Raw genomic sequence first — 23,951 nt, forward strand, 5'->3', positions numbered from 1 at the left:
AGCTGGTGACTGGAGAATTGGCTGGAGTCAAAGAATCTCAGGGGGCATTCTGCTATTTTGAGGTTCAGAGATACCTCTAGTGCTTCTGTATGGTTTCATCCTGAGATTGGAAGACTTTCATATCCTGCTGGGAACATGACCACTTCTGGGTTACAACTCAGATCCAAACAAACTTCTGGAACGTGACCATTTATCTCATGCCAATGAAAGGACCCGGCAACCATGAGCCTCCGCTGTACGCTATCTCACTACCTGCCCCTGGGCTCACCTGGCTATCTTTTTAAAAATATTTATCTTTTAGTTGTAGTTGGACACAATACCTTTATTTATTTATTTATTTATTTGTGCATGGTGCTGAGGATCGAACCCAGAGCCTTGTGCATGCTCGGCGAGCGCTCTACTGCTGAGCCACCACCCCAGCCCCTCACCTGGATTTTAAGCCTGAATTTCCGGATGCCCGAAAAAGCTTTAAGTGTGTTCAGAGCTTGGATTTTGACACTGGTGTCCTTGTCTTCCAGCATGTCAGCCACCAACTTGATATCATCATTAGTACAAGCAGAGGCCTGGAGTGTGTGGGGAGAGACGGAAGAGGCAGGAGAAGCAGGTGTCCAGGGCCCACTGCCCCCCCCCCATGTCACCAAAGATCACCCTCCCAGCACACCCCTCCCACAATCATGTAGACGCTGGTCCCAAGAGGCCCTCTGGCAGGTCAAAGGGCAGGGAGAGCATAACCCTAGCAGTCAGGTTGCGTAGGAGGGACCTCCTGCCTCCCTTTCCTCACCTCAGCCTCCAGCAAGTACACACAGCGAGTGATGCTGTGCAGGATCATGCTCCTGGTGTACTCATCGTGCTTGCACTCCAAAGAGTTGAGGAGTCTCCGGAGCTCACCTGAGTCCCGCCCATGGCGCTCTCGCTCGATGGCCAGGCCTAGACAGCCACCCAGCCCGGTTTAGGATGTGGACTCGGTAGTAATGAAAGAATGGGGACACAGAGGAGAAGGACCTGGGGACAAAGCTGCCTTGCTTCTTTAGAAGAGCCTTCTTTCTATATGCAGGACTACCATGTACAGCTGAACAGGGAGTGTACTGCACAAGGGCACCCTACCTGATGCTGTACTGTCTATGTCATTATCTCACATATTTGTGTATTGACTACCTAATTTTTTGGCATGTGGCAGTAACAAGTAATGATTCATTGTAATCAACATATGGCAATGATATTCCAGCAGGTGGCAATTAAGGGATCTCACAGAAAGTGCCTCTTTTCTGACTTTGCACAAAAGTGCCATACAGGCTGGTGGAAACTCTGGGCATGGAGGTGCCCCGATTTTCCCTTTCCTTGAAGCCTCAAGTTCCTAGACAAGAAAGTAATGGGGGGAGCTGCTGATGGCAAGTTTCCAAGAAGTGTACGCCTGGAAGCCAAAGTGAATGTAGGATTTGGAGACCTACCAGATTAGTCCTGGGGACACACCTTGGTGAGATCTGCTACCCAGAGTCCCCACACTAACATCTCTAGCAGGGCCTTGCCTAAGGTGCTACGGGGCTCCTGAGAAAGATGAAGAGGAGAAAGAGGAAGGAGAGAGGAACTTGAAGGAGTCACCTTTGGGCCTTTCTACAGGGGAGGCCTCAGAAGCAGGTGCCTCCTGGGGCAGAGCCCTCTCCCCAGGGACTGGACACTCACGGGCGATGCAGATGGGCGAATTGGAGCAGAGAGGTGGCTGGCATTTTAGGCCAGCCCTGATGGCCTTGTAGAGCAGGTAGATGGCTGTGGCACCTGTGGCCAGGCCCACTATACTTTTGCGGATGTCCAGTTGCCCCAGGTACTCGGGGATGCTCTTGCCCATATCTTTAGCGCTGCCTTGTACCCGGGTGGGAGCTATGCCCAAGGCACCTGGGAAAGGCCTTCCGGAACCAGAACTCTGGCAGGGCCAGGAACCAGGGTACCAGAATTGAAACCTAGGCAACAAAGGTAAATAGGGAGATGATGGGATGGAGGGTCTGAGTTGGGAAGTGGCGTGACCAGGGGTGCTTGAAAGGAGAGAGAAGGTTCAGCTTTCAAGGCTGCAGAGAAGAAGCTGGAGACTCTGGGGCTAGTGGCGGGGTAGCTCAGTGGTAGAGCACTAAAGCTAGCACAGGTCAGGCCCTGGGTTCCATGCCCAGCATCGGAAAGGGAGGGAGGGAGAAAGAGAGGAGAAAGTAAAGGAAATTTTAAAAGGAAAGGAAAGGAAGAAAAAAGAAAGAAAAAGAAATGCAAGGAGGCAGGGACAGATAGGCATCTCCTTGTCTTGAGGGGAGCCAGGTTGGAGGGGCCCCGCAGGTGGCTCCAGGGGCTGCCCTTTCTTCCACTAGAGGGCAGCAGACACCCATTTCTGGCTGGGGCCTTTGGGCATTTCTGGGAATCTGGGGTGTGCCCATTGACCCCCTTCTTTTGCTTCCCTCCTGTCTTTGATCTTTCTAAGGTAGATCTATCCCTGGACTTTGGTGTGTTTCTTCGGACAGAGCTTCCTCAACCCTGGAAGGTGAAATGAAGTGGACATCTTATCAAGTTTTGCAGCCTTGGGTACAGCCGTCATTTTCCAGCTTCTGCACGTGGACCTGGAGTGTGAGGAAAGCTTGTGAGGACAACCATCTTTGCATCCCAGCACCCAGCATAGATTTCTGCACTTCACAGGTACCTGTCATGCCTCATCACTCTTTGAAAGTTTGGGGACAGAATAATGACAGAGAGTCTGGAAAGTGTGGTTCCAGGCCCATCTAACTTGAGTGACCCTGGAGGGGGAAGGAGCCATCCTTTCCTGGATCTGTTTCTGCACTTAAAACCCAAGCGGATCCCAGATCTTCCATTCTAAAACTCCAGGATTACAATGTGAGCAGATCTGTGCCTTTCAGCCATGAAACGGTGGGTGGTGTGACCCCCGCTCCAGCCTCTCCACATAGGGGATGAGGCTTGAGACCTGTAGACAGAAAATTCTACCACCCCAGAGGATGGGAGCCATTTTTACAGGCTTTGATCTCTACCACTAGATGGGCCATGTGCAAACACATCCTTCTCTTCATCAGTCTCCCTACACCTTCTGGCCTCTCTCTGGTACAGAACAGGGAGATGACAAGCTCCCAGTTAGGGTCAGACCCAAAGCCAGTGTTGAGCATGGTTGTACCACAATAGGGTTTTACCCACCTCATCCCAGGAGAACTGGGGCAGAAGGCTCTGGGTCCTGGGCTGCAGCCGGCCAGGCGTGGCCACTCAGAACCTCTGCCCATCACACCCCAGGCTGCAGGCAGGAAACAAGCCACACTCCTAGGCAGTCATCTCTTCCTATCCTCTCTTTTATCCCCACCTTTCCTCTAGGGTCATTCCTAGCACTTTGCCCCAAGGTGGGTGACTACATGGACAGTCCGCAATGAGGGGTGGGTGAGCACAGGCTCACCGCTAGGGAACTACCCATCACACCCCATAATCTGCAGGCAGGAAATAGCTGCCTGATAGGCAACTGTCATTTCTGGTTCCAAGGCTCCCTTAGTGGATCTGAACAGATCCTTCAGAACAAGGTCCCTGCTCTGCTCACAGTTGCTGTCCCCTCAGTGCTATGGAGCTGATTCTGCAGCTCACACATCTGAAGCAGATTTGTCATCTGTTCTTTAAAGACCTCCCAAAAGGGTTCTTTCTTGGTTGTAACCTGATTCCCTCCTGCCATACTAAAGACCATTTCTTCTGGTTCTGCCCTCAAATGATTCAGAGGGAGCAGAGAGGCAGAGTCATACCCAGGGTGACATTTTCACTAGTCCCCAGTACAATGAAAAAAATAAAGACAGAGGAGCATCTATTAGTCAGTGTAAAGTCAATGACTCCTTTCTTGGGAATGAATGACTGGTAGATTTTTGTTATTTATTTTTTTTTTTCAGGGATGGGGTTTTGCTATATGGCCTAGGCTGGTCTCAACTAACCTCAAGTCGCCCTCCTGCCTCAAATCTCCTGAGTAGCTGTGACCATGGGTGCCCGGAAAGAGTGTCTGGTTTTGATTTTTTAGGGATAATTCATACACATTTTCTTTAATGAAATGGAGATAATAGATGGTAGATGGTTTTTAAATTTTTTTTAATTATTATTATTATTTTTAGTTGTTGAGGGACCTTTGTTTTATTTTATTGTATATGCGGTGCTGGGAATCAAACTCAGTGCTTCACAAATGCTAGGCAAGTGCTCTACCACTAAGCCACAATCCCAGCCCCCTTTTTTAAATTTTTTTTTTTATAATTTTTTTTTTTGTGTGTGTGTGTGTGTGTGTGTGTGGTACTGGGGGTTCAACCCAGGGGCACCTAACCACTGAGCCACATCCCCAACCCTTTTTTATATTTTATGTAGAAACAGGGTCTCCTTAAATTGCTGAGTCTGGCTTTGAACTTGAGATTCTCCTACCTCAGCCTCCTGAGTTGCTGGGATCAAAAGCGTGTGCCACTGCACCAGGTGGTAGGTGTGTTTTAAATGTTCTTAGGAAATGTATTAAAAGCTGCGACTCCTTCTGGGAACTTGGCTTGGTTTATTTTCTTGTTTTGTTTTTCCATCACATCTAGAATGTCACATCTGGAATAGGTGGCCAGAAAGAAGTCTAAGAGTCAATATAAACAGAGGCAGACATGAGCTCCTTACCTGCCTTCACCAAGAAAAAGACACAGGCTGCCTTGGCTTGCACCTCTGTGCCGTTGCTACCAGCTCTTCACCTCCAGGGCCGATGTTCCCACGTGTTCAGTGCAGCTTCCTGTAGGGGATGGGAATGGGCTGTAGCCAGACTGCCATGGCTCCAAACCAATGCAGCCACAGAGGTAGCTCTGGGATCTTTGTGCCTCATTTTCCTGGCCTGTAAAACGGGACTAATCTGACCTACTTCATGGACTTGTTTGTGAGGATTAAGTAAAGTACTTGGAACACTGCCCTGCACACAGAGTTCAACCAATGTTGACTATAATAATTATGAGGTTTCACCTGGACAAAATGTTTGAGTGTGGTAAGGCCCAAAGCAAGCCTATTGGCGTCCCGCCCTGAAAAAGTCCACTACTCGCCCCTTCAGCCTCTGCCACTCGCCCTGATTGCAGTGGTCTTCTTAAGGCTGATCAATCTCAACTCATGAAAACTATTTAACTACCTTGAGCCACTTCGGAGTCCTCTTTGAAGCCCACAAATCCCCAATTTAGAAGCGGTAGCCCCCAGTCCATTCCCCTAACCACTTTGTTCCTAAGCCATCCACCCCTAAGGCCACTGCCTCATGCTCTTCACGATGCTCTTGCAATCCTCCTAAACTATAATGCTCCAGGTGCTATTGGGGGGCCTATTAGGAAAGTCAGTCCTAGGTCATTACCGAGGGTGACCTTTTTACCTTGTGGAGACCCAGCACTTGTGCACTTAAGAGAAGATTGGTCTGCTCCACACTCCAAGGAAAAACCCTTTGGAGTCCGATTGTCATGGGTTCAAATCCCAGCTGTGTGGGATTTGGACGTATCCCATCATCTGAGTCTTAGTTTCCTCCTCTAGAGGAATTTACTACCTGGAAGTGCTGCCATCGGGACCGACCGAGAGAACGTGCGGCTCCTCTCGGTGCACAGGCGACGCTCAATACGCCCAGCTTCCTGGCACAAGGATGGGGGCGCCCGTGCCCTTCCTGGATGCCACTCTCCGAGACCATCCCCTCCCCAGCTAAAGCTAGAGTCGTGGAACTCCGGCAAAGGCATGGAGACCCCGGAGAAATCGGCAAAAGCAGAAGTTGGGGGCGGCGCCCCCGGAGGAGGAGGACCGGGTGGGGGCGGAGGCCGCGCCTCCTCCACCCAGGCCTCCCCCCCACCTCGCTCTCCCTCCCCCGACTCCCTCCTCCCCCGAGCGCATCCGGCAGCGGGCACAGGATGTTCTTTCGCTCCCGTCCTCCCCCCTCCCCGCCCCCGCTCTCACTTTCTCTCCGCTCCCCTCCTCCACTCCCGCCGCGCCCGGCGCCGGCACCTTGCTTAACTCCTTCTCTCCCGGGCTCTGGGGCGTCCGAGGGCCGGGTAGCAGTCCGACCTTCCCGCCCGCCCCGTGGCAGGCCCAGCAACGCTGAGCTGAGCGCCTGGCCCCTCTTTCAGGCTCCTCTGGCCAGTCCTGGGTGAAAGGTGGAAAGGCCTCCAAGGACAGGGGCCGGCACTCCCTGGAATCCCCTGGAGCTCGCCAGGTTTAGGTGGGGTGCGCGCCCCGAGCTAGCGGCGCGTCGGAAGGGACCGCGGAGTGGGAGTGGGCGTAGACAGCTGGGGCCGGGCGCGGGGGGAGAGGGTCTAAGGACTCTAATGACCCCATCCTCCCCAAAGGAACCGCCAAGCAGCGACCAAGGGTGGCAGAAGAGGATGGAGATAGGCCACGCCCCTCGAGTTACGTCACTGCTTCCTAGGCAACCGGGGCAGACTAGAGGAGGGCAGACCTCAGGGAATCGAGGCTTTGGGACAGGGCGGGGTTGTGGGTAGAGGTGGGGGCGCGGCAGGGGCGGGCTTTTCAATCTTTGCAGCTTCGCTCCTTGTTGTCGGAGAAACTAAGTGAGGCACAGCTATGTTTCCCCCCCCACTTTCGTTCAACAAACATGCTAGGTGCGATGCTTAAGCACTGGGATATTGCACTCCATCCGAAGCCTGCCCTCACCGATTATGGCGGCCGTGCATCCCAGGCTGTGTCCCTGGAACCAGTGTAATTATTAATAATGTCCCTTTTTACGTGTAAAGTATCCAGGAATGGGTAAGGGTTAAGGAAGACTTGGTCCCCTGATTAAGGGAAAGTTTCAACCATGCTGAGAAAGAAGGAAGACAAACTTTTGTATGCTCACCATTCAACAATCACTTTCCTGGCATTTTATAATCTCTGTGAGTTTTGTCCCTCATTCTACAGGGCAGGCATCCCTCGTGCCTTTTACAGATGAAGAAACTGACTCAGAGAGGTCTTACTCAAGGCCCAACAACTCTATGTGGACCTGAGTGCCCGACCTCCTGCTTCTTTCTTAAAATAAATGGATCATATACAATGAACAAAAAGATACTTGTCCTTTTCATGAAGGAGTTTATAACATTTGGAGGAAAGGGCTGAAAATATTACAGGACAGAATTAAACAATAAAATATAGAAGACTGCTCATAAGGCTCAGAGGAAAGTTGAAGTTGATGACAAACCAATCAAAATGGTGTGGACACTATCAGAGACTTCCTGTGGGAGATGGATTTTGAGTTGCATCCATAGGTGGAATCACTAGAGGTGTGTATGAGATGTGGTTCCAAGAAACAGAAAGACTATGAGAATCAGAGCAGGGACCCAGAGTCAAGTGGGCTAAAATCTCTCAATGGCAAGATCTCTCTGTAAACCCCAAAGCCTTTGGTGTTTACTTCTGTGTTCTGCCTTCTGCTCTCTCTGTGGCCTTGTCTCATATGGGAGCAGATACTCCCAGCTGGCAGCTGCGCCCATTCTACTTTAAACCCAAGGTCTCTACATTTGGTATTTGGCACAAATTCCCTGATGTGACTTTGGATATCAGCTTCTCCCTTTCAGATCCCCCTCTGAAGATTTGGGGGAAATGAACCTGAGTTTGCCTCAGGAAGCCAATAAGCTTGCTGAGAATGGGGAGATGGAGTCAGGAGAGAGAGGTAGAGGGATGAGAAGGTGGTACGAATAAATGAATTGGACAATTGAAAAATACTTGCTGCCCTCTCACTGTGCAGCAGGCACTATGCTAGGTAGATTCCACTTCAGTGATCTGGAAAGGCCATGAATGAATCTGAACACATACAGATCACATAGCAGCTGGCACACCCAGTATGCTTGGCTGAGACGTCCACGCTGATAACAGATACGACAAATGGTGTTTGAGAAAGATTATTCCAGCAGGGTGTGTAGGAGTAAGAAACAACCTGGATCAGAAAGACTGCAGCACTTTGGATCAAAGGTGATATCTATAGGGCTGGAGAGGAAGGAGTGAATGAGAAAGGTAATGACTAAAGGATGCATTTTAAAATGACAGCAACAAAAAGAAGAAAGCAGAATCTGGTAACAGATCAGCCATAGGATGGTGAAGGAGAGAAGGCAGTTAAACATCAACCCACCTTCACAATGATTTTGGGGGACTAGGAGTGTCACAAGGGACAATGGGAGGAGTTGGTGCAAGGGGCATGAGTGAGTTTAGTCACTTCTAGGCCATATTAAGGCAAGTGACCGGGCTGGGGATGTGGCTCAAGCGGTAGCGCGCTCACCTGTCATGCGTGCGGCCCGGGTTCGATCCTCAGCACCACATACCAACAAAGATGTTGTGTCCGCCGAGAACTAAAAAATAAATATTAAAAATTCTCTCTCTCTCTCTCCCCTCTCTCATTCTCTCTTTAAAAAAAAAAAAAAAGGCAAGTGACCCATATATGACTGGATTTGGAGATGGGAAAATCCAGAAGGGGAGTGGGACTGGGGCAGTGCCCCAGTCCTGGGATGCCATGGACAGATTCATGCATCAAGTTGCATCAAGTTGAAGTTTGGAATAGATGACAGCAAAGCTGCCTCCCTTCTAGGGGGGTTGGTGAGTGCTGGCTGGGTGACAGCATGTGTGGGAAGTGTGTTGTATGTGTTGGAAGGTGGTCCATATGGCTCAGGACCATGTTGGCATCCATCTGTTAATTTCTGGCTAAAGAACTAGCCAGTGATTCCATGAGATGGGCCTGGGGGCACGAGGCCCAGGTGAGGCACTTCTGCAGCTTAGGGTCCCTCCCCTAACCCCACCCTCAAAGGCCCTGGAGCTCAGGCCTGTACTGCCTGCCAAGGTCTTTCCTGGAACCCAGCAGAGGACAGAGCCCCTCCCTGCCTGCCCTGGCACTCTCCAGGCACAGGGTGTCCCTCTAGGCACCTTACAGACACCCCAGGAGGCTGGAGCTGAGACAGCCCCCCTTTCCAAGAGCCTTTGCCCTGGGATGCTGCCATTCTCCCAATGTCCCCACCAGGCCAGAAGAGACAGCAGGCAGGCACAGGGGAAGAAGGAAGAATTTTTTGGCTTCCTGGGTCTTTGCTGTGGCTTCAGATGGAAGGGTGGGGATGGCAGAAAAGCAGAGTCACAGGCTTCAGAGCATCACACCACCTGCTTCTCCCTCCCTCCCAGGAGGAAACCTTCAGGGGCCTAGTGGTTTTGAGGGGAGGGGACAGGAAGAGACTCTGAACTCTGGGTCAACTGAGGACAAAGAGCGCTTGCCCTATATCTTATTTCTTCCAGGATTCTCTTCCTCTGCTTCCTACCCACCATCACCCCAGAACAAACTCATATCTCTGTCTACAACTAAGGGAAACGGGACACGTACCCAACGGGACGTTTATCAGCCGCTGTGTGCCGAGCCACACCTGTTGGATGCGGAGAGGAGAGCGCCCCTCCCAGGTGGATAGACCCTGCGGTGCTCGGGCGGGGCACGGGGAGACGCTGTCCTGGAGGGGCGAGAAGGCAGAGGGCAGCGCAAACGGGCCACGTGGAGGCCGGCCGCGGGGGGCTGGGGCGCGCGGCGGGGAGCGGGGGGGTGCGCTCGCCACTCCCGCTCGCGGGAGCCGCCGGGTGTCGCGGCCGCTGACCGCAGGCTGCAGGAGCGGTTGATCTGGTGAGCGAGCACACCCACTTACCCAGCTGCTGAGTCAGGCTGTTCTCGCTCCCGCTCGCCCGCCCGCCCGCCGGCTCGGGACATTGTGTTCCAGCCCCGGCGCGCTGGCAGCGGGCCCAGGCGCTCACACCAGCCTCCTCGCCTTGTTTGTGCTCGCGGCTTACGCTCGGCGCGCATTCCCGCCGCGGTCACAGCCTCCCGGCCGCGGCGGCCCTGGGAGCGCGCGCTGGGGCCAGGGCTGGCGCGCAACCTCTGGGACGTGCGCCCCCGCCGGGTGGGCCCCGCAGCCCCGCGCACTCACCAGCCCCAGAGCACCCAGACATCTCCATGCCCAACTGCCCCGCGGGTCGGATGCCTAGGCTTGTGAGGGCTCTGGGTTAGCATAGTCGGGGGGCAGGTGTTGGAAAGTCCACCGGAGAGGGGCCCCAGGAGCTGCCGCCCATGCCCCCCAAGCGCTCGGTCCAGCAGTCTGGAGGACAGCTGGGAGCACGCCAGCCCCAGGCTTGTCAGACCTGGGATGCAGTCACGTGACAACGGAAGCCTGTGTTGAGGGGGCCAATTCAAGCGATCCCCAGGAAGAGCCTCCCCTTCCCTCGCCCACACTTCCCTGATCCTCCACACAAGCCGGGAGCACGGAGAGTCCTGGGGTTCCCGGCACTGGCAAACCAAGCCTGGCCCTTTGGGACAGCTTGGGAACTCCCTGGCAGGGCTCTGGGAGTCGGGAGAGCCCAGACCCTATAGGGTGGGAATGGTGGAGGAATGGCAGGGATTAGCACGAAGACCCCAAACTGGCCCTGAAGCCTGACCCTTCCGTTTGTCCAGTTCCAAATCCTGGTTTATTCAGAACCGGGATTTCTCCTTACTCATGTTTCTGCAGAAAGACAACTGAGTGCTGACTGCTGGTCCAGAAGATTCCACTCCCTCCGAACTGACGAGGGGACAAAGGGTTTATATGCTGCGCACCTACCTGAGGAAAGTTCTGTGTTGGGTCCTGCTAAGGATGTCATGAAAAGTTTGACACAATTCCTAAAATCCTTTATTCTTCCTCCTTCCTACATCCACATTTGCTGTGCCATGTCCCTGACAGGAGTGCTTGTCCTCCGTGTCTAGCCATCCCTTGGCTTCAGCTCATAGGGGCCACCAACCAAATCTGAATCCTCTTCCCCAAGCCCAACACACTTGGTTTGTACCTTTCCCACAGCGTGGCCAGCGGCCTGTCTCCTGTTCTAGTGATCTGTTTACTAATCCTGTTCTAACCAGATTAGAAAGTCCTTGAGGCAGAAACTAAATCTGGTTCTTTGAAGCCTCCCCCATCCCCCCAACTCATCCTTCGCAGGCCCTGCCTGGCACGGGAGGTGGTGTTCAATAAATACTGGGTGTATTGAAATGATTTCCTGCCCTTGGGCAGTTTGTAGGCCAGTTGAAGAGACAAACACCCGGTGTGTGAGGTTAAATAATAACTGAAGCCAGCAGGTGGTAAGTACCAAATGTGCATAACAGATAAAGGGACTCAAAGCAAGAAGATAGTGATATGGGAGAAAGCTCCTAAGAGGTTCTAGATCTTGAGCCCTGAGTGTGTGTGTGTGTGTGTGTGTGTGTGTGTGTGTGTGTAGGAGGAGGAGGAGAGGGGAGGGTGGAGTGGAGGTGACTCATTCTGGTTGACATCACCACAAAACAGTCTTCGTGCTAGGCACTTTACATGCATTATCTTTCAAATTTAAGGATGGGGGAGGGGTTTGGGAGGGTTGTAAGGGATAGTGCCCAATCCTGGCCTGCCCAGAGCCAGTGAAAGTGTAGGAGCAACCTTGAATGTGGGCTCCCCGCCCTCAGTCCCTGGGCACTGCCTGTTCCCTGGCCTGCCACTCCTACATACTACACCCAAGAGCACCCGGCACTGCCCAGTTCTGGATGGATGCACTCTGGTCCTGCCCTGGTGAACAAATGGCTGTGTGACCTTGGGTAAGGCACTTCCTCACCTGTCATCTGTCCCTCCTTTGCAGCCCTTAACAGGCTGTGGCTTTGTGAGTCAGTGTCCAAGTGATGCTTGCCACCTCCCCTGATGTTACCTGGGCTGCTGTGGTGCCTGCCCTCCCCGCCGCCACCATGCACACATACTTTGCTCCCTCCCAGTCTGGAGCTGCTGAGAGGAACACTGGGTACAGAGTGTGAGAAGGGATGGTAGGTTTCCTGTGGTTGCAAAAGGAACAGCGGGACTTTCCCTGCTGTACCCAGGCTGTGGGAGAAGTGGGGGAGGAGGAGGAGGCAGGGCCAACCTCCAAGGAACTTCTACTCTCTTCCCTCCCCTCCTCAGTGCTCCCAGCTCTCAAAAAGGCTGGTACAGTTTGTTACACTGGGGCCGGAATGTACCGTGTGTTTCATATGGCCTCTGTCCAGTCCTACACTGGTCACTTTATGTTTACACTTCCTTCTCCAGCTGGGGCATCCTGCTGTCCATCAACCCTGCTCTCATCTGCCCACCTCCCCTGAGTTACCCACCAAGGATCACGAAGTGAGTCTCCTGCCCCCACGGTTCATGGGGGGATGGGAAGTTAGGATGCAGAAAGAACCTTGCAGAGGGGAAGTCGGACTCCAGAAGGGCAAAGCCCCAGTTTCCTTTCTTTCTCCCACCACAGGAATCTCTCTGAGGTGGGTCCTCTTCTCCTTGCCACCCTGGTTTCCCTGGCACTTCAGCAATATTCCTGGGTCCAGCTGGATGTGTCTATATCAGGTGCCTCCCCAAACCTGGTAATCACTGAATCTCCCCCACCAGTCAAGAGAACACAGGGGCAGAGTGGAGGCCTGGCACTGGCCAGGAATATCCTACCCTCTTACCTCCAGGAGTCACATATTCCTAAAATAAATTGCAATTTTTTTCTTTTCTTCTCTTTTTTGAGACTGGAGTCAAGCCATGTTGCTCAGGCTGGTCCTCCACCTTCTGGACAATAGCAATCCTCCTGCTTTAGTCTTTCAAATAGCTGGGACACCACTACACCCTGTAACAAAATGGAATTTGACACTAGGGGATTTCTTTCTCTTCCTTTTTTTTTTTTTTTTTTTTTTTGGTACTGGGGATTGAACCCAGAAGTGCATTACTATGGAAATACATCTTTGGCCCTTTTTGCCCCCCCCTCCCTTTTTTTTTTTTTTTGGTGTGTGTGTGTGTGTGTGTGTGTGTGTGTGGTGGTAGGGATTGAACCCAGGGCCTTGTGAATTCAAGGCAAGCACTCTAGCAACTGAGCTATATCCCCAGCCCATCTTTAGCCCTTTTTAATTTTTATTTTGAGACAAGATCTCACTAAGTTGTTTAGGGCCTCCCTAATTTGTTGAGGCTGGCCTCAAACTTGTGATCCTCCACCCTCACCCTCCCAAGTCACTAGGATTACAGGTGTACACCATGGTACCTGGTGACACTTGGTGATTTCTTACTGATTGTCTGAGTTGTGATCAGTTTGTCTCTTCAAAGTGGCTTGGATATTCAGAGATAATGCATTTTTGATCTGGCCTTCCTCCTAGAGGAATAATGTGATATTATTCACCCATTTGACAGCCTGAAACCTGGAGGCTAGCAAGACCCTGGAACACACTCTCAGCAGTGGAGTTGGATGGTCAGGATTGCTCTTCATGGGCTCAGCTTGATTCTTGGCCAGCTGGCCTGCCTGCTGCCCCTCACCTTCTACCCAGAGGTAAACTGTCTGGTTGTATTGATTTAGCACTGAGATCCAAAAACTAGAAACTGAGACTGGATCCCAGGCTGTGAAGTCAGTTCTGTCGGTGGTAACAAGGCACACTTACATGACGTTTCTTGGGACTTAAAATGGCCGAGTTTGGGGATAATCAACCTGATGTCAATCCCTGCCATTTGTATTAGATTGTGTATTAGACTTTTCATTTCCCTGTCCTAACTCAGGGTGAGCCTAGTGTTCCTCTAAAGTAAGGGAACTAGCACCCCACTCTCTTGCTGGGAAAACTGAGTTCAGAGCAGCTAAGGTGCTCACCCAAGGGCAAGAAACTAGGTTTGTGATTGCTGTCTGGGTGCTTTGCTTCCTGCCACAGGGCCTCTTCTGAGTTGGGAGAGGAAGAATTTCCCAAGATGTCCTGAAGTGACTGGCCTTTTGCCCAGCTCTATCACCAAGGAGGGGACCATAGCACCCCACTGCCCATGCCACCATCCTCTACCCTGGGGCTGACACCAGACATCCTGTATTTGGTCAGCCTGTCCTGAGCACTGGCTTCCGGTCCTCAATTGCTTTCCTGGGCACACTGTGTCCTCTCTGAGCTGCTGCTTCTTCCTCTGAGTACTTCTTCCTCTTTTATTCTTCCTCCTTTCTCCGAATTCTGTTTACATGCCTCCATCCAACTGTGTTTACTTTTATTTTTGCTTTTTGTATTTCTAGTCTCCTGAGAAGTTTCCCAAGGTCTCTTCCTCTTCGTTCCTCTGCCACCATCTTGTTTCCCAGGAAGTAATTTCCATTCGTACTCCACCCCCAACACCACACCTTGCCCCAAACTATTGCTAACATCAGATTGTTCAGGATCATGTATTCAGTAGACACTTATCGAGTATCTACTGTGTGCCTCAGGAATTTTGTTCATGCCCTAGGATCCAAAGTTCAAAAGCTATGCCTGTGCATTTAATTAAGCACCTACTGTGTTTGTGCAGAGGGCATTGTGCTTTAACCTAAAGACTTAAAAACTGGTTGCTACATTCAAGACCCCTGGACTACTTGGGAAAATGCATAAAAACAGATTTTGTAGGGTTGGGGTTGTGGCCCAATGGTAGTGCGCTTACCTAGCATGTGTGAGGCACTGGGTTTGATTCTCAGCACCATATATAAATTAGTAAAATAAAGGTCCATTGACAACTAAAAATAAAAATAATAATAATAAAAAAAACCTTTTGATTTGGGGAATGTTTTGGGAAGTTGGGGACCAGTGTGAAAGGCTCCTGTGAGTAGAAGAGTCTTCTTCGTGTCTGAGGGGAGCTAGCCAGGCAGAGCAAGGGTGCACAGTGTTCCAGGTAGCAGGAACAGTGTGTATAAAGGCACACAGGCGTGAAGCAGCCCCATGTTCTCCGGCGGGCACTCAGAATTGTTTGGTCTGGCTGGACATGGAGTGCAGGTTGGGAGCCCAGGGAGATGAGGCCAGAGGCAGGCAGGCCCAGATGGTGCAGTACCTCGTGTTCCAGCAAAAGGATTGACCTTTATCCTGGAGCAGCCGGAAGCCCAGGCAGCCTCATGGCTCCCTGCAGCCGGGGAGCTCCAGGGCTGGGCGTGGGCCAGACCCAAAGTGTTCTCCGAGCCTCCATTAATGCACATTTTATTGCCCTTTGGCTTTGAAAAGTCTGTGGGAGAGTCACTTAAATATACTGCTATTTCCAAAGCACAGTCATTCATTCATTCATAAATGTTTAGCAGGCTCTGATGCCTGCCAGGTGCTGCTCCGAGAACCAGGACCGGTCAGTAAGCCCCACAAAGTCCCATCTCTCAAGAAACTTGCATCCTCAGTAGCTGGGGGCAGGGGACAGGCCATAAATAAACAAGTGAAACAAATTATTAAGATAATTTCAGATCACGATAAATGCAAAGGAGAAAAATCAAATAGTGATGCCCCCAGAGAAGCTAGGTCTCCTAGGTGGTAGAGAAGGTTGCCCTGAGAAAAGCCATGTTTGAGCTCAGACTTAGAGGACACAAAACAAGCCTTCCTGTGAACATCTGAAGGCAGAGGGTTCCAGGTACAGGAAAATCACTTGCAAGACATGTGCCCCAAGGCATGAAGGAGCTTGGGGTTTTTTCAGGTTTAGAAAAAATGGCTGGGTCAAATCTGTCAGTTCCCAGCAATGCTATGCAAGGATTATCAGATCCATTTTAGAGAGATGGAAACTGAGGCTCAAAATGGTAAAGTTCCTTGGCCCAAATCACAACTGATAGTACAAATTTTTACTCCAAAGCCACTGCTCTTTTTTTTCCTACCAAATTTCGAGTTCAGCAACCTTGTGTCCCAAATTATCCAGGAAGTTCCAGTTTCTAAAATCCTTTCTCATTTTCCCCTGGACAGTCATCTTGGACATTCTCTCTGTTCCAAACCATGACCTTGAACCCTGTCTTTGTCATGCACTACCAATGCAAGCACAGACTATCACTTCACCCTTGTAAGCCTCAGTTTTCTCATCTGTAAATGGGGAAAGTAACAGTTTCCATATCATCTTCTGGCTGGGAGGTGAAAGGACATCGTTGGTGTGAGGCCGAATGCTGGGAACACTGGTGCACCATCCAATTAATAGTGCTTCTTGTGACTTTGGAAAATGGAGGTCAACTGCAGAATGGTCCTGCCCTCAGGAAGCTGGGGACCCAAGGCCTGGAGAGAGAGAGAAAGAACTATTGTGGGGCCTCTGAGTTGGGAGACCGGGGGAGAGTGGTGGAGGAGAGGGCAGCCACAATGGCCTCTTCCTTTCCCCTCACTCGCCTCTGCTGGGATCCCACACTGACACATCTTGTACTTCCCGTTTCCAGGGAAATTCCTCACCCGCTGGACCACACCCGCTCTTGAGGACCTCCCGAGCTCTCTGGGCAGAGCGGAAGCCAGACAGAGACCGGACTCCAAGGCGACAATCCCAGCCCTGTGTGTGCCAGGAGCCCCCAGAGGCAGGGGCCCATGCTGCAGGAGGTTAGCTGCCCCCCAACACTCAGGAGCCTGGAGTGGGCTGCAGGGACAGAGTGCTTCTCAAACGAGAAGGAGGAGGAGGAGCCCCCGTGGAGTACGTGACTCCTGCCCCTCTGGCTGCACGCTCCAGTTACCAGGACAGAGACCCCTCCCCACGCGTCCCCAGCCTTCCCCTGCTTCCTGCTCTGGCTGCTGGGAGGCCCTGTCACCACACATGCGCGAGCACGCACTCTGACACACGCGCCCCTCCCAGGCACCCCTGAGAGGACCAGCTGCGGCTGGGGGGTGCACTGAGTGCTGCCAGGTCCTCAGATCCACAGCCTCCCCCCATCCTCGCCCCCTACTGCTGAGCTGCTTGGAGGTTTAAAGCAAAACATGACTGTCTTTCCTGCTGCTCAGTGGCAGCAGCGCTGCCGGAGGGTTATTTTTAGCAGGGATGCGAGGAAGGCACATTTCTCCTTGACTGTCACCAGGGACAACCCCCACCCCCCAGCCAAGACTCGCCTGGGGAGGCAGGTTCGGAAACCCCCCTCCCAGGAAGGGGAAATGGTGGGTTTTCTGTTCTTTCAATTCATCAGGCCTCGAAGTCAAGCTAGGGGCCGCTCTGATGGGAAATTCTAGGTTCCAAAGCCCATGGTTTCCCCCGCCATCCCTGGTCTCTGTGTCGCTACAAATTTGAGGAGCAAGAGGTACGTTGTGTCTAAAGGCAGGTCGCCCAGGCTGCGGGTGTTGGGGTCCTGGGGCAGCCGGTGGTTACAGCCAGGCACTATAGATTGCATGCAGTGCCCGGCTTGTGGGGGAGGGGTTCTCACAGATGCTGGCTTGTTAATTCATTAAACTGCCTGTCTGGACTATACATTTTTTTCTGTATATGTGTTTTTTAGAAGCTAATTTTTTTTTTTTTTTTTTTTTACTTTTGAGACAAGGTCTCCTTGAATGGCTCAGAGCCTCATTAAGTTGCTGAGGCTGGCCTTGAACTTTTGATCCTCCCATCTCAGCCTCCCAAACCATTGGGATTACAGGCATGGACCATCATGCCTGGCTAGATGCTAGAAGTTTTTATTGAGATATAAGCATACATTCTATATATAGTCAGATCCACAAATATTAATTGTACAGAATGAAGAATTTTGACCAATGTATAGATTATAGATCCCAGTAACCATCACCTAGAGCAAGATTTCAGATATTTCCACCAGCCCTAAATTCCCTTGGGCTCCCTCACAGTCAGTCCCCACCCCAGAGGCGACCATGGTACTGATTTCTGTCACCATAGGTTAGTTTCCTGAGCATGCATATGAGCTTTACAAATTTAAAAGAAATACATCTCCTACCATAGAAGGAGGAAGTGGACAAAAAATTCTTACTGTACAAAGAAGGTTATTTGAACTAAAACCAAAACAAAACAAAAACCTAAGGAATCATTGGCCAGAGAAACAGGAGGTTTTGGAGCCAACCCAATGCCTTAGCATTGGGACAGAGGGCTTGGGACACTTCTTGGAGCAGAGGCCGTGAGTGGCGTGGGGTGGGGAAGATGACCAGCCAGGCTCCTCTGTGTTCTGATAAAAGGTTCCTCCCCTGCCCAGCAACTGCCTGAGTTTTGAGCAAGGCCAAGGCCAGGAGGAAGGACGCTCTCAAGGGCATCTGCCCAGAGACAGGGAGAAGTTAGGGCCCCTGGGCAGTTAGGTTATTTGTCTTTCCTGCCTTCCCTTTCAAGGTCTGTCTGATTTTGTGCCTCCTTCACACTTAGTCCTGCCTGGGGAGGGGAGAGGCTGAGGCTCTCAAAGGGACTTAGAAGGAGAGAGACAGAGTTCTGCCTGCCTGCCTTTTTTCCAAAACACTAATTTGAGCGCCTACATTGTATGGCAGCTCCTGCCAGCTGCTGGGGATGGGAGAATGACAGACATGTTTTAGCTCGCTAAGGAGTCAGAATTGGCTCCAGGTGAGGCAAGGCCTCTACCTCCTTCATGGTGGAGATGATGGCCCAAACAGGTGACTTATTCAGGAACAACAATCTGTTGGAACAGGGAGGCAAAGAATGGTGCCCCCTGATTCAACCCTAGCCAGGAATAAGAAAGCAAAGGAAATAAAACCTATGTCCTTCTCTGGGCTTTCTCCCTTGCAGATTTTCTGGGGCAGTGGAAAGAGCACTGACCCGAAGTCAGAAGACCTCATTTCTGCTTCTAGGTCTTAGAAGCACTTCCTCTTTCTGGGCCCCAGTCTTTTCCCGTGAACATAAAGAAGGCCGTCTCCAGAGGCCTTCAAAGGGTTCTTCCAACTCTGCCTTACCTGAGTGTACCCTGCATTTTTCTGCCTCAGTGCCTTTGCTCAGGTCATTTCTGCCACTGAAAGCCCCTTCCTTCCCACTTCCTTCTTCTGACAGTCTCTTCATCACGTATGACCTAGTTAAGGTGCTGCTCCTAGAGACCCCCAGCCTTTAGGGATCTGTGAGTGTGTCATCCAGATCCCCACTCCCAGAACAGAGCCTCCTCGCTGTGCGCGGCCTTCCCAGTTGTGTCAGTCACTGTTGGAACAACTGAAGTGAATTCCTGCTCCCACCCCACACTTCCACAGGCCCCTTTTCAACTTCAAGAAATTGATCTCATCCTTCCTCAGGGCCTCCAAGGACACTATGCCTTCGTGCTGGGCAGGCCAGCCCAGGCCTGAGTGTCAGACTGCAGTGCTTTGGGCACAAGTAACTGCCTTGGGAGTTGACCCCAGAAAGGACAAGAAAGACAGGCAGGGCCGTAGACAGAAAGATGGCTGCCCCACCTCACCTGTCCTGTCCTCATTCTTGAACACCTGGACAGAAATCCCTCAACAAGTACAGGGCTTCCGCCCCCACCAGACTCAAGCCCATTCCCACCTGCCTGCCCACAAACAGACCAGCAAGTTTGCAAAAATGTACCCCGACAACCTTACCCTTCCCGTAGATGGGCCTCACCCACACATGTGCATGTGTTGCACAGATACTCAGGGACACACACAGACACACATAATGGGCAGCACAGACGTGGAATATAAGCATCTGCTTTCAAGTATGAGCATGCAGCCCCCCCACACACATGCACACTGAGCACACGCTTACCCAGATGGGCACACGGACACTCGGGTACACACACGATTACACATGCATGCACACTCTACACACCATGTGGGCTCCTCCCCCCAGCTCTCAGGGCATCCCAGCTCATACCTGTTAAGTTGAGCTTGCTCCAAGGGAGAGGGCCACCTTCTGGGTGCTCAGTTTGCTGGCTTCTGACCGTCTCTGGATTTATGTCAAACTGGGATCTTTTGTATTAACTGTCCTTTCTGGTGGCCCTGTGGGAATTAGAGAAGGCCTCAAGAGCTGTGGGTTCACTCCGGGGCAGCCCTGCTTGGGTGACTGACAGGAATGGGAGATGGGAAGGGGAATTCTGATAAGTGTTGCATCGTTTTTGTGCATGGATGTCTCCGTGGTGCTGTGGTTTTGTGGGACCCGTAACCCGAGGCTGGCCGCTTTGCTGTCCCTGCCACACTCCTCACCAGGTCCCACCCACTTTCCCCAAGGTTCTCTGCTGTGGGGAGGTGGGAAGGTTTGAAGAGGGCCCAGTCCCAAGGTTGAAGTGGCAGCTCTGGGGCTGACAGCAGAGCCACCCTCAAATGGAAGGGTGACTTCTCTCAGACTCCCCCATGGCAGCATAGCAGTAACCCAGAGGCCAGCCAGGTTGAGGGCCATCCAAGTTTGAGCAAAGAGGAAGCTTAGACTCCATTAAATTCCTTCCATCTAAGGTCCCTGAGCCTGGAGCTGGTGCCTGGGGTGGTGCTGGGCTGGGCAGGGAGGGCGAGGGTGCGTTCAGAAAGGAGTAAGACACAGTGACTCCTGAGAGTGCCCTGCGTGAATCTTGGGTGGAGCCTGGGGAATACCCCACGGACAGAGGAGTACTACCTGTCTGATCTTCTTGCTGTGTGCCCTGTTTTGGTCACTAACACCAGGTGGTATGGTGGCTGGGGGCAGATACCTGGGGGCCACTGCAGATTCTTCCCTCTCCTATACCATCCTACCAGACCTCATGTCCCATGGGGTTTTCTTGTCCCATCTAGACCCTCCTCAGGCCTCATTATCACTGCCTTCCTGTGGGTCAGAACCTCCCTCCCAGGGCTTCTAATGGCAGAGGGAGGGCAGGAAATCCCCCAGGCTTATCCCGTGCTCCTGCATCCTCCACGCAGCTGCCAGAATGGTCGGCCTCAAACACACAGCTCATCTGCAACTTAGGATCCTTCACTGGCTCAAATGGAGGCCCGGATTCCTGGCATGGCACAGCCAGCCATATGCAGAACAAGCAACTCTCAGCCTGTCCCCGACTCATGTTATATTACAGCTCACCATGCTGGTGTTCATCCCCAAGCCTTGTGTGTGCTATTCCCAGGCTGCCTTCCCTCAGTGACCTAGCAAGGACCTTCTCATCTCTCCAGATTGAAGAGGTCCTTCTTGGCCTCTGTGAGAGCACATTTTCTAATAATGCTTACCATCATTATTTACAAGCCAGTGTTTCTACAGGCACACACCAGACACCATTCTACTGTTGTGATGCTCTGTGTGTGTGTGTGTATACATATAGATCAACTTATTTAATCCTTATAACAACCTTAATAGGTACTATCATTACTGTCTCCATCTTGTAGATGGGAAAACTGATACACAGAGAGTTTAAATGACTACCTAGAGGGACATGCCAAGTAAGTGATAAAGTGGGATCTCTCCACAGCCAGTTCTGCAGAAGGATCTATGCAGTTAAACCCAGCACCGTGCTGTGCCTCTTCATTCACTGTTAGGGGTAGATTGCCAACTTGAATAGCTTTGAGCAACCAACATCCACTGAGGTGATGAATGAACAAATTCATTAACATTTAATGGGGGCTGGGGTTGTAGCTCAGTGGTAGAGCGCTTGCCTAGCATGTGGGAGGCACTGGGTTCGATCCTCAGCACATAAAAATAAATACATTAAATAAATGTATTTTTAAAAAATTTAATCGGATGAAGAAATAAGTCTCATCTTCATTTATGTAAGATGTCTGTCATACCAAAGCCATTTTATTTTTTAATAGAACATAGAATATTTTAAACCTGTAATCCCAGTGATTTTGGGGGACTGAGGCAGGCAAGTTTGAGGTCAGCCTTCACAATTTATCCAGACTCTGTCTCAAAAAATAAAAAAGGGCTGGGGATGTAGCTCAGTGGTAGAGGGCATCTGAGTTTAATTCCCAGTACCCACTCCAACAAGACTATTTAGGGAAAACAAGACCTGAGAGTAAAATCCCATGCATCTTCTGTCTTTTAAAATGGAATTCCTAGAATCTCCAAGCCTATGTTTTTTCTAGTTAGTCAAGAGAGTCATCCCCATGACCCCCTAATGACTTGCTTACCCTGGGGCAGATGTCAGCTATGCACTGAGCATAGCTGTGGATCCACCCCCAGGGAGACAGACCCACCGAGAAGTGACCTAATGCAAGATGAATTGTGAAAGATGTCGCAAAAGAGCATCACATCTCAGTTCCTGAGCTGGGGACAGAGTCATTTCAACCAGGGATGCCTGTGAGGGCTGTCTGGAGGGGGTGAACCAAATCTTAAAAGATCTGAATCACCGAAGGGAAGTTTTCAGGCAAGTTCAGAAAGTGTTTGCACCCCTAAATATTTGGTAGTAGGAAGGGCAGTGCGGGAAGGCAGAAGACAGAGGGATGATGTGAGGGCCTGTGAGGCCGGGGGACAGGGAACAGTCACACAGTGAAGCGTCAGGGACTAAAATCTCCTGAACTTCCACCCTGGGTAGCCACAGAGCTTTGGACAGTGGCTGACATTTCACCTTCTCTGCTACCTTTTTTGTAAACGGAGTACTTGAGCCTGGGAGAGCTTGGGTTGACTCTTCAACCCAAGAGGCTGGGCTCCTCACCCCACCTGCCAACCTGCGCTCCCTTCTGCCAGCTGGTGTCGCTTGGAGAATGTGTCTCAGCTCTGGCGCTTGCTAGCTAGGTATGTCATTTAACCTCTCTGGGCCTCCATTTCCCACATGAGTTCATTGCTGAAGATTAAATTCATTAAGGCAGTTAAAACATCTAGAACATGGTCTAACTTCTAGTTAGACCTAGGAGATATGAGCAAACCCTGTCACTGTCCCCAAAGGTCTTCAAACCAAGGCAAAATTTCATGGGACTCTCCTACTTCTAGGCCACAGGATTATATTGTTGCCACTGTCCCTCTCTTAGTCTCAGAGTCCCTCAACAAGTGACCTGAGTGACCTTCTTGCTCACCAAATTCCCTGAGTCAGCCACCCTCTCCATGGGCCCCTCTGTATTGATAATGGCTTCCTGGGGTAAGATCTTTTGCTCTGTGCCCACAGGGCCTGGACAGGAAAGCCAAGCAACATGGAAGTCTGACCAAACAGTGTTGGGGAGAGCACAGGGCACACAGCCAGTGCAGTGTGAAGACAACCAGGTTGTTGACACCAGAACTGAGTCCCAGAAGACTGGCACTGGTGCCTCTGCAGCTCCCTGGGGGCAGCTTACACCCCTGCATGTTGCCAAGCTTGGGAAATACCTGTTGGTTGCAATTCAGCATCTGGCCATGCAATGGCAAGCTTCAAGATGGCTACAAACTATACTGGGGTAGAACAGATAGGGCCTCCTGCAGTAAAGGGGCAGGTGGAGGGGGCGGTGGCTTATAAAACAGAACCGGGAGCTGGGTGTGGTGGTGTGCACTTACAGTCCCAGCTACTCAGGAGGCTGGGGCAGGAGGATGGCCTGGTCCCCTGAGTTTGGGGCCAGTCTTGGCAATAGAGTAAGACCCCATTTCAAAAAACACAGAGCAGGGCTGGGGATGTGGCTCAAGTGGTAGCGCGCTCGTCTGGCATGCGTGCGGCCCGGGTTCGATCCTCAGCACCACATACCAACAAAGATGTTGTGTCTGCCGAAAACTAAAAGTAAATATTAAAATTCTCTCTCTCTCTCTTAAAAAAAACAAAACAAAACCGCAGAGCCTGGCCCAATGAGCTGCTCCTAGGAAACAGTGAGGATTGGGATGATTCCCTTTCAACAACCAGATTTACCCCCACCCTATCTAGCCATTCTCATTCATTTCTGGGGCTTTCTCCTAACATCCCCATCCTGCACAGCCTTCTCTTAGATCCCTGGAACATGAAGATAAACATCTCTATGGTAGAGCTGAGATGATGGAGTCAGCTTAACAAGTTAAACTCTGGGCAGAAGGCTTAATTTACTTTGGGGTAGGGACAAAGTGGAGAAAAAAGGGAGGAGGTAAGATGGTCTTTTTGTTGTTGTTGTTGTTACTTGGAATTGACCCCCCCACCCCGCCAGGTGCTTTACCACTAGCTACACCCCCAGTCCCTTTTTATTGAGTTAGGGTCTAGCTAAATTGCTAAGGCTGGCATGCCCGTAATCCCAGCGACTCGGGAGACTGAGGAAGGAGGATCTTGAGTTTAAAGCCAGCCTCAGCAAAAGCGAGGTACTAAACAACTCAGTGAGACTCTGGCTCCAAAGAAAATAACAAAATAGGCTGGGGGTGTGGCTCAGTGGTCAAGGCCCCTAAATTCAATCTCTGGTACCCACCACCGAAACAGAAAGAAAGGATTATTTACAAGGTACTTTGTAGAAAATACAGAGAAAAGCGGAAAGATACTGTACC

At 51.3% G+C, this 23,951-nt stretch overlaps 2 protein-coding genes across 16 annotated transcripts in view; one reads left to right on the forward strand and one right to left on the reverse strand.

Annotated features, from left to right (window-relative positions):
* The window catches only part of Armc12 (armadillo repeat containing 12), a 24,664-nt gene extending 14,556 nt beyond the window's left edge, over positions 1-10,108 (reverse strand). The window contains exons 1-6 of one of the 8 annotated variants that reach the window (XM_077801598.1): positions 9,636-10,108; positions 8,243-8,312; positions 4,648-4,756; positions 1,681-2,594; positions 782-927; positions 429-563 (exon numbers count right to left, since the gene is read on the reverse strand). In XM_077801598.1, the coding sequence (XP_077657724.1) occupies positions 429-563; positions 782-927; positions 1,681-1,843 (444 nt within the window). In that variant the 5' untranslated portion in view covers positions 1,844-2,594; positions 4,648-4,756; positions 8,243-8,312; positions 9,636-10,108. Of the gene's footprint in view, positions 1-428; positions 564-781; positions 928-1,599; positions 2,595-4,647; positions 4,757-5,539; positions 5,806-5,985; positions 6,436-7,042; positions 7,954-8,242; positions 8,313-9,325; positions 9,447-9,635 lie in introns of those variants that run through there. The other 7 variants (XM_077801597.1, XM_026383681.2, XM_026383680.2 and 4 more) reach the window with 7 other exon arrangements.
* On the forward strand, positions 9,312-17,129 carry LOC113179197 (uncharacterized). 8 transcript variants are annotated; one of them, XM_077801602.1, is made up of 7 exons: positions 11,001-11,089; positions 11,614-11,791; positions 12,048-12,122; positions 12,247-12,358; positions 13,161-13,296; positions 16,123-16,276; positions 16,852-17,129. In XM_077801602.1, exons 2-7 carry the CDS (start codon positions 11,673-11,675, stop codon positions 16,892-16,894), a joined length of 639 nt encoding a protein of 212 aa, XP_077657728.1. In that variant the 5' UTR covers positions 11,001-11,089; positions 11,614-11,672; the 3' UTR covers positions 16,895-17,129. The 8 variants fall into 8 exon arrangements, 3 of the variants coding, with proteins under 3 accessions (XP_077657728.1, XP_026239444.2, XP_026239445.2); XR_003300326.2 differs by lacking the exon at positions 11,614-11,791 and adding an exon at positions 9,312-9,399 and having other exon boundaries at positions 10,491-11,089; positions 16,123-17,129; XM_026383659.2 differs by having other exon boundaries at positions 16,123-17,129.
* The last annotated feature ends 6,822 nt before the right edge of the window (positions 17,130-23,951 follow it).

Source organism: Urocitellus parryii, chromosome 8 (genome assembly GCF_045843805.1).
Source record: "Urocitellus parryii isolate mUroPar1 chromosome 8, mUroPar1.hap1, whole genome shotgun sequence".
Classification (NCBI taxonomy): Eukaryota; Metazoa; Chordata; class Mammalia; order Rodentia; family Sciuridae; genus Urocitellus; species Urocitellus parryii.